Source organism: Equus asinus, chromosome 3 (assembly GCF_041296235.1).
Source record: "Equus asinus isolate D_3611 breed Donkey chromosome 3, EquAss-T2T_v2, whole genome shotgun sequence".
NCBI lineage: Eukaryota > Metazoa > Chordata > Mammalia > Perissodactyla > Equidae > Equus > Equus asinus.
The window spans coordinates 155224335-155240102 of record NC_091792.1 but is presented as its reverse complement, the minus strand read 5'-3'; the positions used below and the strand labels follow the sequence as shown (position 1 = coordinate 155240102).

At 38.7% G+C, this 15768-nt stretch overlaps 1 protein-coding gene across 19 annotated transcripts in view; it reads left to right on the top strand.

Moving 5' to 3' along the window:
- STX18 (syntaxin 18) overlaps positions 1–15768 on the top strand; it is a 127937-nt gene that overhangs the window by 28973 nt on the left and 83196 nt on the right. The window contains exon 1 of one of the 19 annotated variants that reach the window (XM_070506251.1): positions 13602–13709. The exons of 16 other annotated variants lie outside the window; for them this stretch is intronic. In XM_070506251.1, the coding sequence (XP_070362352.1) occupies positions 13692–13709 (18 nt within the window). In that variant the 5' untranslated portion in view covers positions 13602–13691. Of the gene's footprint in view, positions 1–13601; positions 13710–15768 lie in introns of those variants that run through there. 2 more of the 19 variants (XM_070506244.1, XM_070506249.1) reach the window with 2 other exon arrangements.

The following is a 15768-nucleotide window of genomic DNA, read 5'->3' as shown; positions in this document are numbered from 1 at the left end:
CCTCCACCATTCTCCTTTCAGCCATTTTTAAAAAATCATCCACTCTTCAGAAACCTTATTGCTCCAAGCTGTATCTTTTTTTCTTTTAACGTACCTGTCTGCTATTTGCACTTAATTGAACATGCCCTTGGAGAAGTTATGTTTTTTATAGTTGAGGACATTGTTTTCTGATCTATTGATATAGACTGGTTTGATCTTTTGAGCCATGTTGTTATGGGACTCGCGTGAGGTCTAGGTATGTGAATAATAGCTAGTATTTCTTTAAAGCGGTTCAGTTTGCTAGTCATTTTCACCTCATTCTCACAATCTTTTTAGGAAGGGCTCCCTGTTTTAGAGATAAGAGTGAGAGACATGGGCTTCAGAGAACCCTAGTTGACTTGACTGAGTCACAAACCCGAAAGTAGCAGTACAAGAATTCGGATCAGGGTTTTGTCGCTCTGAACCCTCTATTCTTTCTGGTACATCAGCATTCTTTGAAAATATAAGTTTTATTTTTTTTAATAAATTCTAGACACACAGAAAATTGTATTGGTTTGTTCATTGATTGAAATGATGCAGCCTATAATTGTGTCTGTTATATCACTTATTGAACTATACTGCAACTGTTGACTGTCTTTCCTACTTTTGTTTCTTAAGGGCACTGGCCATGTCCTGTTCAATTTTCAATCCACAGTGCCTGGTCATAGTAGAAATGCAAAAAACATATGCTGAATAAATACAATGAACCAAGTTGAAAGAAGTAAAAGAAATGCAATCAAAGTATAAATCTTAACTGGTGTAGATAATATACCCTTACTTTTTCAGAGCAGTCTATTAGGCACTGGAAAAATAGTTGGGAGGAAAATATGCTTGCCTTTGATGAGTGTATAATCTAAAAGAAAACAATGGGCTAACGTAAAGGCTATACAGTGTGGTGGTTAAAGAACAGAGATGCTGGAATCCAGTCTGCCTAGGTTTCAAGCCCCAGGTTTGGCAATTTCTAGCTGTGCAATCCAGGCACATTACTTCTGTGTACATCAGTTTTCTCATCCGTGAAATGGTAATTATAATAGTGCCTGCCTCATAGGGTTGTTAATATATACACTTAGAGTAGTGTCTGGCTTATAGTAAATGCTCAATAAATATTAGCTTTTATTAACATAGACCACATAAGGTTACTGGGCCATAAAGATAGGCATCCATAAATAAACAGATATAAATATACCTGATTGTCTGTAACAATAACAATAAAAATAGTAGACAACACTAAGGAGTTGCTGGGGTGCCTAAGGTGGAGTGAGGTCAGTGTGAGAATGCTTAGTGGAGGAGGCAAATACAGAACATTGAGTATGGGAGAAGAGCAAACCTAGGCAACAATGCATTCACTCAGGAATGCATTCACTCAGCAACACTTATCCAATATTTCCTGCATACTCTGCCTCGTGGATGTATATGGATTCCACAGGTCAAGTTTAGAGGAGAAAGGTAGAAAGAGGAGCTCCTTGATCCAGGAGCTAAGGACAGTTCCTGGGGTGTGCCCTCAGAGAGTAAAGGATACAGAGCAGAATACCATGGATCCCAAGGAAGGGAGAATTTTGATTAAATAATTGGTTAAGTATCATGCAACAGAGGAAAGACCAGGAGGTTTAACCAGGTTAATTGTTTACCGTGTGGAGAATAGTTTCAGTGAAGAATTAAGAAAGAAGCCAATGGGCTGGCTCCGTGGCTGCGTGGTTAAAGTTTTGCATGGTTAAAGTTCTGCGTGCTCTGCTGCGGTCGCCCTGGGTCCCGGTTCCAATCCCAGGCACAGACCTACTCCACTCATCAGCCATGCTGTGGAGGCATCCCCCATACAAAGTAGAGGAAGACTGGCACAGATGTTAGCTCAGGGCGAATCTTCCTCACACAATTTTTAAAAATTTAAAAAATTAAAAACAGGAGCCAGTCCCATGGCCAAGTGGTTAAGTTCGAGCGTTCTGCTGCATGCGGCCCAGTGTTTTGTCAGTTTGAATCCTGGGCGCAGACATGGCACTGCTCATCGAGCCATGCTGAGGTGGCGTCCCACATGCCACAGCTAGAAGGACCCACAACTAAGAATACACAACTATGTACTGGGGGGCTTTGGGGAGAAAAAGAAAAAAAATAAAATCTTTAAAATAAAAATTAAAAACAGAAACAAAAAAAGAAAAGAAAAAAATAAGAAAGAAGCCAAGTCGTTAGGGCTTAAGATTAAATAAATGGATGTGTTGCAAAATGGAAGCCAAGTGGATCATCCATTCAATGTTCTTAGTATTGAAAGGCAGGAGTGAAGGATCCTTAATAGAAATCAGATCTAAATACCATTTAGGCTCTTTCTCTGTCAGCTGTATGCCACAGCCAACTAGCTGAAAGAAATAATTTCATGTTTATTTCTCACTCCAAATTTTTTTAAGTGAGAACAATGATAGAATGAATTTTATTCATGAAATCTGTTTTCCATCGAAGCTGCGTTATCTATTGTGTGCTTGACAAATTAATTGCTTAACTTATACTAGTATTTATGCAACTGCTTTTCCCCATCTGCAGTGAGAAGACTGAGAAACATTTCTCTGATTTGTATGTCTGCAAGTCTTCCTGATTCATAGAGATTCCTTACAGAAATAATCACTCAATAAACAGTTACTGAAAACTTTCAAGGTGCTATCTTAATGTACAGGTCCTGGTCTCCTGGATTTTGAAGTCTGAGGGTTGATCATCATGCCTTCTTTAGCCTGGATTCTCTCCCTCTGTGGAAGGTGGGCTCTCTCAGTTCTGCCTCTAGCATTGACTCTTACATATTTGCATGGTGTTCCCCCAGGGCCTCAATGTCTGTATCACACTCCTGCCCTCCAGTTGAAATGGAAAGAAATAGTGTCGATTATAAAAGCAGTGATTGAACATCAGTCTTTTAGAAGAAAAGAGAAATTTATGGTTGTCTAATTGCAGCCAACTAGCACGTTATTTCTGCATTAGCAAGGAGACATCCCAGACCTCTGGCTTAGCAGTGAAGATATGAGTGCTGGGTTACTTTTTCCCCATCAGAAGATTAAGAATCTCGTTAGTTATTCCTTTTTGTTGGGTGTCTATTTAAAATGTAGGAATGTGATATTTACTAACATTGGGATTTTAGAGATTTTCAAGTTGCCACATTTAAGTAATCCACTGATGGACTTTGAATATGTTACTAATCCTGTGTGTTGCTTATTAGGGAATGTAGCCCCTAAAACCAACTATAGCACAAAAAGTTCCAAAAAAAGAACAGACAGGACCATGACCATTAGACCTGACTCCCACGAAGCTGACTCATTGAAATCCCCCACACTTTCCTGTACTGCTTCAAACCTTTTTCTCTGTCCTTCCTTTGATTGTGATTGGCTCCTGGCCTGATAAAGGGGTGCTTCTTCTGGAACAAGGCTGTAATCACGTGTTTGAGCCTATTTGAATGGAGATCACAGATGAGTGGGAAACCCCTGATGAGCTCTGGCTTGCCTAAGGCAAAGCTGAGATTTGAGATCCAGGCCGGAGCCCGCCCTCTTTCTGATTGCCACTCTCAAGGTACAGGTGCTTCTTTAATTAATATAGAACATAATTTCTGGGATTTGCTAATGAGAGAACCAGGGAAGGATTTCCTGTCTCCTATCTCCTCTTAGTGTTTGGGAAAGTCTTAAAAATTTTTAACTTAGACTGCTCCCTTTGTTAAATTCTGAATTGAATTCATTCATGTCCATTTGATGTGTATATTATCATGTTCCTGGATTTTATTCTTGAACTCAATTGGAAAGTTTCAAGGCAAACATTTGGTTTTCTGTTAGTCCACAAATTGGGCAATGGTTGTTCAATTATGGTCTTCCGTTGACTTAGACAGAGTCACATGTTATAAGTATATTTTGTTAGTAGCCCACAGAGCATACCAACTGTCAGTCCTTTGTCATGTCTGACTGTGGGCAGTAATATTACAGCAATAGTAATCTTACCAAATTTCATCTGTGGATTACTTAAATGTGTCATTCAGAAATTCACTCTAAAATACATCAGTGACAAAACAGCCAAGCATGGATATCATGTACTCTGCTTGCTCACTTATCCAAGAATTAATAATGGTCTCCCAGTGGACTCAAATGCTTCCCCGAATACCAAGTCAGAAACATGCCTCAAATGTGAAAAAGCAAATTCACTTCAATGTTATGAAGAACTATTAATATCTTGGCTATTTGCTGTATGTTATGCTTATTATTCAGTAATAAATGGTTGTGGATACCTATTATTTTTTTGTCCCCACACCATCCTTCTATCGACAACAGCACCTTCCTCCTTTTGGGAACTGATCTTGCCTCTGACTTCAAACGGGTAGTTTCAGCAGAAGCTGCTGTGTTCCCTTGCAACGTCTTAGCCACTCCAGGTCAGGGACCAAGGGTACGTACCAGACTCAAATGAGGCGAATCAGAATCCTTCCCTAGGATTTTTTAAAAATTGGAATTAGGAAAAAAAGTCATTCATTGTCCAGAGACCTGGCTTTTAACAAACAAAACTCAGGTGCTGTTGGTGGCCAGGTCGCATTGCTGAGCTGCAATGAGAAAATTAAAGCTAAGATGCAGAGAAAAAAGGAATTAGAAATCAAAGGCGTTCTAGAGTAGTTTTAAATATCTGCTTCCAGTTGTTTCAGAGGCCCAGCTGTGTCTTTGCTCTTCGCATGTTTTGATCATTAAACCAGTGGTTCTCACCTGGGCAATTTTCCCTTCAGAGGACCTTGGCAACGTCTGGAGATATTTTTGGTTGTCACAGCTGAGGGGCTGCTACTGGCATCCTAGGGCTAGAGTCCAGGGATGCTGCTGAACATTCTGCAGTACAGGTACCTGCCCCTCCCCCAGTACTTCCCCTACGACAAAGAGTTATCTGGCTCAAAATGTCAGTAAGGCTTAGGTTGACAAGCCCTGAATTTTAATCTGTCTTTCATGTATGTTGGATAACCTTAGTATCCATTCAATCCCACACCCTCCTCTTTTGGAAAGCTACCTAGAATTGGTTTCTGTTCGAGAGAACCTTGACTAATCTAAGGGTATGCATGAACTAATTGTAAGTGTTGTTTGGTTACTGGTACACAATTCAGTCCCATATTTAAGATTTTCAGCACGTAGCTGACCTAATGTACAGATATCCCATTATCTGGGTTTAGAGGGACTATTGATTCGCCTACCACATAGCTTCAAACGGACATTTGTAGGCTCTCTTGGATACCTAAACAACGTATGTTCCAAACTTTTAAAACTTCTGAAGCAAAACCTATTAATAAATTGCTACTAGGATTGCATCAAAATTATGCTGTCTTCTCTAAGATTTCTTTTGAGATTTACATTCAACTCATGTATCAGGGATGAAACATCCATTTTTAAGAATAACTCCGTGGAGCATAACACTCCCTTCTAATGGCCTTCGTCAGGCATTGCTGGCACAAGAAGCTGCCAGCATCTGCATTAACATGGGCTGGGGAAGAAAAATTCCTCTTTGAAACTGTCAGAAAGCAGGGTACCTCTGATTCATCTTCTGACTCACATTCATGGATTTCTCAGTGAAGAAACTGATGAAAAGATGTTAGTGGTGACTTGACAGTGAGGATCTGAGACATTGAGCACGGTCCTGCAGTTATCACCTAGACTAAGAATCAGCTTTAACATTACCTACATTTGACACTAAATCTTTTTTTTTTAACTTCCTTTGATTAATGTTTCTAAAAACCAGGACTGGGGATTATCTCTGTTTCTTTCCCGCTGGCCTCCCCCATTGCTCTGGTGAAACCACAGATAAACTGCAGAGCATTTTGTGAGGCTGAATTCCCCCACCTCTCTCTCTCTCTCCTCTCCTTGGCACATAGTTGACACACAGGCACTCGTTAAATATTTGTTCAAAGAATGATGAATGGTGATCTCCTCCATTCCCACAACTCTATTTGAATTCCAGTAACTCCCCAATTTTTATTTCCAGCTCAGACTTCTCTTTCAAACTCTGTGTTTGACTACTTGCCTGACATCTCTGCTTGGAGGTCTAGTAGACACCTGGTCTCCTTGCTTTGCACACGCATGCTGGGTATGCTCCTGTCTTAGGGCTTTGGACTTGTTCCCTCTGCTTGGAACGCCTTCTCCCAGATGTCCGCCTGGCTAACTCGTGCCTCCTCGCGTGCAGACACATCCGCGTATGTCATCTCAGTGCCGCCGCCCTGACTACCCATTGAAAATCACAGCTCACCTCTCCCCCAACAGCTTTCCCTTCTCTCGCTGTACGACTTCTTTCCTCCATGACTCTTATCGCCATCCGACATACTTTAGTAACAGATTGCTTATTGTTTTTTGTTATATGTTATTTTAAACTTTTTTATTTTATTTATTGTCTATTATCTGTCTAGAATCTAGATTGTAAGCAGAGCCATGACCATTCAAATTGGGGTCTTTTGACTCCAAGCTCAGTTTAGTTTTTGTTTCAAACCAGCTCCTTTTTGTTGACTTCAGGATGTTCCTGACATTTTGGAATCTACTACCCCTGGTCTTCTTAAATTCTAGGCCCAGTCTTTGCTTCAAAGGAGTAAACTCCCTATATACAGTCTACATAATTAGTGATATTGCTTTGTGTTTCTGACTGCAACACAAAAAACCCTGAGTTGTCACCAAATTTGAAAGTTTTGTTTGGGATGATCTAAAGTATAGGCTACATAGCATACATGAGAGGCAAGAAGGGACAGTCCAAAGAGATGGGCTGTTTCTTTCAGAGCAGCTTCAGTGGGGAATCTGGAGAGGCCACCTGGCAGACTTACTAAGACACCACAAACAGACAAAAACGAAAAACAAAACAACTGTGTTTGGCATGTGAGCCCCAAGTTGAAAATCCTAAAAGCAGGTGCTTTCCACCTGGGCGTTTCTACGTCCTGTGCTCTGTGGGGAGTGTCAGCTGTGACCTATTTATTTAATTATGATTCATAATTCTCCTAAGCAGTCACGGGAGGCCAGCTAGTATTTAAATTAAAAAACGCCCTATATTTGGACTCAGAATACCTTTTACATCTGTGTTAGGATGGCCACAGTCATTTGTTCTGAGATCAGCCCTCTGGCACAGTGGCTGATGGATGATAAGCGTGTGGCAGATACAGGAAGCTTGCTTTCCAGGCTGGAATGTAAAGTGCTAGGAGAGTCAGTGTGTATCTTTCTAGTTAGCCTCTTTATTTCTTAATTTTAGTTTTATTTAAAAATTAACGTATAGTAAAATTGACCCTTCTGCTGTACAGTTCTATGAATTTTGATATTATATGTATATATATGAGTGTGTATATCTGTGTATCTATTCTCTTTTGATATAACCATTTCACAAGCAGGGTACAGAACAGTTTCGTCACCCCAAAAATATTTCCCTCATGTTAATGCTTTGTAGCCACACCTGCTCCCCCTCATCCCCACAGTCTGTTCTTCCTTGCTATGATTTTGTTTTCTGAGAGTGTAAGTAGAATCATGTAGTACGTAGCCTTTTGTAATTGGCTTCTTTTGGTCAGCATAATGCCTTTGAGATCCGTTGGAGACACGTGTCAGCAGCCCCCTCCCTTCTCTATTGCTGAGCAGTCATCTGGCGTGTGAGGTGCTGCAGTCGTCCACTACCTGTTTCCAGTTTGGGGCAATTATGAGTAGAGCTGCTACAAATATTTGTGGACAGGTTTTTGTGTGAGCGTAAATTTTCGTCTCTCTAGGGCAAATACCCGGGAGTGGGATTGCCAGGTCATGTGGTAAGTGGATGTTTAATGATATAAAAAACTACCTGTGCACAGTTGTTCATAGCAGCATTATTATAATGATCAAAAAGAGAAATAGGGGCTGGCCCGGTGGCACAACGGTTAAGTTCACTCATTCTGCTTCAGCGTCCCGGGTTTGCCAGTTCGGATCCCAGGTGCGGACATGGCACCACTTGGCAAGCCATGCTGTGGTAGGCGTCCCACATATAAAGTAGAGGAAGATGGGCACAGATGTTGGCTCAGGGCCAGTCTTCCTCGGCAAAAAGAGGAGGATTGGCGGCAATGTTAGCTCAGGGCTAATCTTCCTCAAAAAAAAAAAAAAAAGAAATAATCCAAATGTCCATCAACTGATGAATGGATAAATAAAATGTAGTATATCCATATTATTTATCCAATAGATATTATTGGATAATAATATCCAATAGATATTATTTGGCAATAAAAAGAAATGAAGTACTGATACTTGCTGCAACTGGATGAACCTTGCAAACAGGCTAAGTGAAAGAAGCCAGTCACAGAGGGCCACATATTGTATGATTGCATTTATGTGAAACATCCAGAATAGGCAAACCCATGGAGACAGAAAGTAGATTGGTTGCCTGTGGCTGGAAGAGTTGGGGGTAATTGGGGGGTGACTGCTAATGGGTACGAGTTTTGGGGGTGATGACCATGTTCTGAAATTGATTGGGGTGATGGTTGCACAACTTGTGAATATACTAGAAACCATTGAATAGCATACTTTGGGTGAATTGTATGCTATACGAATTATATCTCAAGGCTGTTATTAAAAACATAATAATAGGGGTCTGGCCCCATGGCTGAGTGGTTAACTTTGTGCGCTCTGCTTCGGCAGCCCAGGGTTTCACTGATTGGGATCCTGGGCGTGGATGTGACACTGCTCATCAGGCCATGCTGAGGTGGCATCACACATAGCACAACCATAAAGGATCTACAGTTAGAATATACAACTATGTACTGGGGGGCTTTGGGGAGAAGAAGAAGAAGAAAAAAAAAAAGTTTGGTAACAGCTGTTAGTTCAGGTGCCCATCTTAAAAAATAATAATCATAATGATAATAAACTGCTAACTTGTTTCCCAGAGTGGCTGTACCATTTTGTATTCTCACCAGCAATATGTGAGAGTTCTAGGTGCTCCACGTCCTCACCAGCATTTGATATTGTTGGTATTTTTTATTTTAGCTATTTTGATAGGTGTATAGTGGTATTTCTTTGTTAATTTGCGTTTCCCTGTTGGCTGATGCTGTAGAACATCTTTCACGCACCTATTTGCCTTCTTTAGTGAGGTGTCTGTACAAGGCTTTTGCCAATTTTAAAATTGAGTTGTTTCCCTCCTGTTAACTTTGAGAGCTCTTTATATATTCTGGATACGAGTCCTTTGTCAGATATATGATTGCAAGTATTTTGTCTTAGTCTCCCAATTAGCGTGTCTTTTCGCTCTCTTAAAGTAAATACTTCTTGATGAGTTGCATGTTCTGTCAGGGCTTCCTTGTCTGTTCACTTCTGTACCCTCAGTGCCTAATATAGTATCTGGCACAAAACATATTCAGTTAATATTTGATGGATGAATGAATGAGTTCTGTCTTGCTGATTAGCAACAGATTTTTTTTTCTGAGAGATAATAAATATATAAAAAGTAAACCTGACCAGGTCACTTCCCTGATTAAAATATTTCCTTCCAGTTACTGCTGTAGGAAAAAAAATCTCTAATATAGATTCTACAGCATGGCACAATCCAGGTTGGTTCCTTGAATATTTCCTGTTTTCCTTTGCCTTGTAGCCTTTGCATATGCTGTTTCCTCTGTCTGAAATACTTTCCCTCCCACTCTCTTTGCTGAGCCAACTCCTTATTTTTATGTATTTTTTAGCTCAAACATCACCTTCATCCACTCATTCTAGACCCTAGGAATATAAGAGTGAACAAGACAGACACAGTCCTTAGCCTCTTGAGGCTTCCCTGTGGTGGCAGAAACTGTCTCTGCACCTTCCCCCAGCCCAGGTTGGGCACCCTGTTTTATGCTCTCATCGTATCCCAATGGTTTTGCCTCATGAAACTTTGTTTAATTGTTTGTAATTATGTGTGTTCAGTGTTTTTCACCGTCCTAGAGTGTAAGCTAGTGACCTTGAAACATTTTTGGTCATTTATCACCTAAAAGAATTTGTAAAAACTTGGTAACCTCTCATTCAAACTGACATCCTTCATCTTTCATCACTATTTAAATAGTTGCAAAGGAAATAATTTCCAGTATACCATAAAACTTGACATTTTAAAGTGAAACTTTTTGTCACTCTTTTAAATGGAACCTAAATACTGTATTTGATATGCACCATCATTTGTTGAAAAAAATCTCTGAAAAAACTTTTTTATAGTCATAAATTTTACAACTTTTCTTTTTTTTCTTGAACTCGTATTTCCATTTCATTCCCCCACATATTATCCTATCTCTGTTTATGCTTGAAAAGCTTTTATTTGATCCTTCTCTCATACTTCCATGCAATAAAAATAGATGTGCAAATGGAAATTTAATTTTTAAAAAACTTTCCAGTGGTGACCAAAAGGCTGTGATTATTCTCTGTTGAGTTATTGTGTTGAGTTACCTTTGCAGTTCTCATTAGTGTACATGGATTACAACAAAAAATACATTGTTTTAGTCAAAGATCCTGTTAAGATGATAGATGGGTTTTTTAAAATAACTAGATCGTGTGCAAGTGGGTGAATACTACTTTTTTCCAGAATATGACTGGGCTCAACATCAGCTCCATTCTTGGTGTTCATTTCTTCTGAGATCTAAGAAACCTTGTTTACGTGAATAAGTGGACAAGAATGGAAGGAGTTTTGTTGTAGCACTGCCCCCCACTCAGTTTTTTGAACTCACTCTGCTTTACATGCAAAACTGTCAGCAAAACTTTTTAGTGATCTGTCAGATGACAACTCAGATCTTCCATTAATTTTGTTGAATGGAAAAGAATTGGGAACCCCCTAGACTTGTGAAAGGATTTGTTGTCCAGTGATGAGTCATTCACTTTCTTGGCTTATCTAGGATTTCTGAGTGTCCCTTTGTCAGAAGTTTTTATGTCCAAGACAGTGCAGCATAGTGAGATTCAGGTTTGGTGAGAGCTGTGTCTTTTATGAAGTGGGAGAGGGCAACTGAGAAGGGCGTGTGGGAAAGTAGAACCAGCAGGAGCGGCTCACGGCAGCTTCTCAGGCACATCTGTTCAGCAAAGACAATATGGAAGTTAAGGATCTAGAAATCGATCCCCGTAAAATGACGCGTGCCAGGTACGCCTTAGCACTTCCTCGTCCGCCTCCAGAGGATGCCCATCCCTCCTTGTGTGGACTGCAGCTGCAAGCTACATGAGGGCAGCCAACTGTGTATTTTTTTTTTCAACCACGGTTTCCTCAACTCAAGACATCTGGTAAGACTCAAATATTTTTTCATTGATAGTGGATCCACGGAAAAGCTTTTTATGTAAAAATTGACTCCAAATCCATTAACCTTTTGAGTTGCTTTTGAAAGATATAAAAGGAAAAATTTTAAATTCCCGAATAGTATTATATACTGTGAAGTTAAATTTTAATTTTCAAGAATAAAAATGTTCTTTTACAAGTAAGGTTTTTAACTCAGTAGCTGTCTTGCTAACTTAATAATAATGTCACTTTTCACCTAGATTATTATTCTTTGTTTTTTCAATTACATTGTTTTAGGTAGCTTTTACTGTATTTCAAGTAACAAGGTTTTGCTTGAATTCCCTGCTAAAATAATGTTTAGGGTATTTTTGGTATTTTTTTGTAGTAATGTAATTTTCACAAGATTAAGAAAAATAGTGTTAGCATTTGTTTTCTTTCTGCCTACAGTGGTTTTGAGGTATCTGGCAGATGCTTTTAGGCATATTACACCTATACAGTAAAGGAGGTCTGTGTGCGTGCATCAAATAAATATGCTAGATTGCTGTTAAGTAATATGAACTGCAGATTGGCAGCTTCATCTTTCTGTTAATGCACAGATTCTAAATGCTTAGTAGTATCCTGGAGGTTTCTGTTTTTCTGCAGAAATCTAATACAGATTTTCGATTGCCTCTAAAATGCTACACTTCTGCAGGAAACCTTATCTTCAGTATAGCATCTGGTTTTCTGTGAAGTCGTAATTTTAAATCAGAATTTCCAGCTGTGGCATCTAGTTTTATGGAGCCTGCACTGAGAATCGTCAAAAACTAGGTTATGCATTTAAATACCAGAAGTGAATGTTATCTTTCTTTTTATAAAACAGTATAGCAATTGTATTTAAGTATTTCCAATTTGCAGAGTTATTGTTCATGGTTTGCTCCAAGAGAAACAAGATGGAATAACAGTAGAAGAACTTTAAGTGAATAGGTTACATTTTATTCTTCTGTCAGTGTCCTGTGAACCTACACACATGGAGTCTGCACCATAGCAGATAAGAACCGTAGAATTGTGGGACTCAAGAGCCTTAGAGCTCATTTAGTCTGACTCTCCGCATTTTCCAGTTGAGGTTATTTTGCCCCATATATAGAAAATGATCACTAACTTGAGGTGCAAGGAATGGATTTAATGGTGGTAGGATACTCGTGTTGTTTACTGTTTTAAAATGCAGTCATTCCGAACAGGCAGACCAAGGGAGGGGGGTCTTGGCAGCACTGTTTATGGACTACTCTGCGTGGCTAGGACGGGGATGCCCTGTGATGCGAATAGGTCTTTTCCTGCCTGGGAAACAGTTTGGCAATATATGTCAAGATTTTAAAATGTTGGTAACTTTTTACCTTGGAATTCCTCTTTTATTACTTTATCGTAAGGAATTACAAAATCAGGTAAAGGTTTAGTATACAAAAATACTCTGGTGTAGTTTAGCGAAAAGATGTTCATTACAGCATACTTTATCCTCCTGAAGAATTAGAAGAAACAGCCTAGTTGCTCAACAACAGAGAAATAGTCAGTCTGTGGTAAATTTAAACAATGAAATGGTATGTAGCCATTAGAGTAATTTTTTTAGAAGAATTTTTAATTACATGGGGAAGTGTTCCTTATGGTGTTAATTAAAATAAGTGGAATATAGAATTTTACATACAGTATGGTTTCAGTTATATAAAGGATCTGTGTGCATAAAATGGATCGTTAATACATCATAGTGGTGAAGCAGTTTGTTTCTAAGTGATGATATTATGGGTTGATTGTATTTTCTTCTCTAAATTTTGTGTATTTCACAAACTCTCCACTATAAGCAGAAAACAAGGTTATGAAAAAGAAATTTAAAATGTAGTTGAAGAGTCACATTTTTTTTACTATCAAGTGATGGAGGACCCGCTTTAAAATCCCATTGAGGATCGGGTCATAAGTACACAGTCTCTGATGTTCGTGCTCTGATAAATCACACACAGCTGCCCTCCTCCACCCCCATGGCTGGGATCCTAGTGGTGGGGGACAGTGCCCCATCCAGCCTGTGGGCGCTGGGGTGAGATCCATGAGTAACTGCTGTTTTAATGCCCAGTCATTGTATTTGGGAAAAAAAATTTGAAAAGCCATTTCCCCCAAGTGAATGAACGTTCCTTTATTCTTTAATTTAGCAGATGTTTTTGAGTGCCTACTAGTTAGTTCTTCTTACTTGAAGGTAACATTCTGCTGCTAGTGATTCTTTGCCCACTAATTGCTGAAATTTTCATAAATCTGCTTGCCAGAGTATTCTTTTCTACAGGTAACTTGACCCAGTTCCTATTCTCACCTGGTTCAGGTTTAATAATTAAATTGAGTTAGCTATTAAATAATGAATGTTTGTGTAGAAGCCAATCAGTGTGATACCCATGAACCTGAAAATACAACTTTAATCAGTACTGGTCTTGGTGGCATCCGTATTGCTGTTGCTTTGCAGTAGAACATGTTCAAGCAGCTGTGCAAATTAAATGCTGTTTTTCCAAAAGGTAAGCTTTTCCAGAGCATGGTATGGTTTTCTTTGCTTTCAAAACTCTTTGAAAAATCTATGAATATTTTGAAGTCCTCAATTCCACTTTATAATTTCAAATTAATAACTTCATACTACTGTAATTTCATACGTTTTATTCTAACCCCTAGGAAAAAAAAGTATTTGCTTACTTCAAATTTCTTAGATTGATTTCAGTTGGTCTCATTCCACATTACAATTATGGCTTTCCATTCCACAAGGTATGGCTTGGAGTTGTGTTTCAAATTTGAAATGGGTTGTGCATTAATAAAGCTACTGTTTTTAATTTAAAAGAAAAGATCTTTTAAGGGAAGTTTGTTAGGCACTGGGATAAATTTTTGAAATGTTTGTTTTATGTAGATTCACGATAGCCTCAAATTGTTATCCGCTTGCTAAGAAGTGGCACCTTTTTTCTTCATTTGCTGGTTTGGCCTAGTTGTATATTTTGTTTCATATGCTATAGCCAGGGAATTTGAGAGCTGGAGTGTGCTGTCTAGGTGAGCCTTTTGTCTTCTTGCAAACATAACCCTAAGCCCTGTGAACTGCAGGATGTCTTCCTTATTCTTAAAGGCTTTCAGAGAAGGACGCCCCACAGGCTGCCCAGTGTTTAGCTTCCCTCATTGTCCTCATCTGCGTTTCTCTCTCTCTTTTTAAATCTGTTATGAAACCTAGATCTTTTTCTTAAAACTTAAACTGCTTTGCTATTTGCCTAATATTTTGGAGTAATAATTTATACCTGTAAGGATATAAACTAATTGTTCTTATCGTGCTCCCTAAATGCCCCGATTGCCTGTATTAGCTGATTGTTTCATCCTAACAATAGTGTTCTGTCCCTGTGAATTAGTGTCGCGGAACTGTTTTCTGTGGAAAGGTTAGGAAGTCTTTGATTCTGGATTGGACCAATGGTATAAATAGTCCAAACACACGTACTTTCTTTAGCAATTCAATAAGTATTTATAGATTCCTGTGACTGTGCCAGTCATTGTGCTGAGAGTTGAAGGTATAGAAAGTGGGAGAGATCAAGTGTTTCAAAGTACAGCAAGTCCAGTAGGGAGACCTTTCTGATAGATTGGCAGTAGCATCATCATTCTTTGGAGTTTACTATTATTATTGGGCTTATCATCCAGTATTATTTTCCAAAGAAGTAGAATAGTCACTTCAGTATTTGCCCTTTTTTGCTAGGAGTAGTTCCCTCCAGAGAAAAATTATTCTAAAAAGAAAAAAAAAACTTCCAACTTTAGAGAAGACATATATAAATGACTTGTAAATTTGTGGTGACAAACAGGTTTGTACTTGAGATTCTGTGGAAGAAAAATTGTTTATTTTCCTGGTTAATATTTTATTAAAGCTTTATGTGACTTTTTCTAGTAAGTAGAAAAGCACATCTGTGCACTTATAGTAATTAGTAATTATACCTCTCTTTGACACATACCATACACCTTCAGATCTGAGCACCTAGGATACACTGTCTCTGGCCATAGCATTTTGTTGCCTTATATTCTTGTGCCTTAGAAGATAAAGTTAATCTTAGTTTAATTTAGTAGGCACAATGCAAATTTTGTTCTAGGCATAATAGATGTATCTCAGGATGATATGACAAGGTGATTCTGAGGACCACTGAGCACATTTTTTATTGGCAGGTCTTATAAATTGTAGCATGATAGTCAGTATAGACAGTAGTTAAAAGCGAAGATTCTGGAGCTAGATTAACTGGGTTTTAATCCAGTTATGCTGTGTATTAGCTGAGTGACATTGGGCACAGTATTTAACCTTTCTATACCTCAGTTTCCTCGTGTGTAAAATAGGGGTAATAATACTATTTGCCTCTTAAGGTGGTTAACAAGAATTAAGTAAGTTAATATTTGTAGGAGAGTATAAAACTGTGCTGGTGCATAGAGTTATATGAGTGCTAGTGAGTGAGTGAATAGATGTTTTTGGTATTAATCACAGAATAATAAAGCAACATTTATAGTTCCAGGGCCTGGTTAGTCAATGCTGAATTAGGTGAATGATCACTTAGTTTTTTCTAGTTTTTCTTA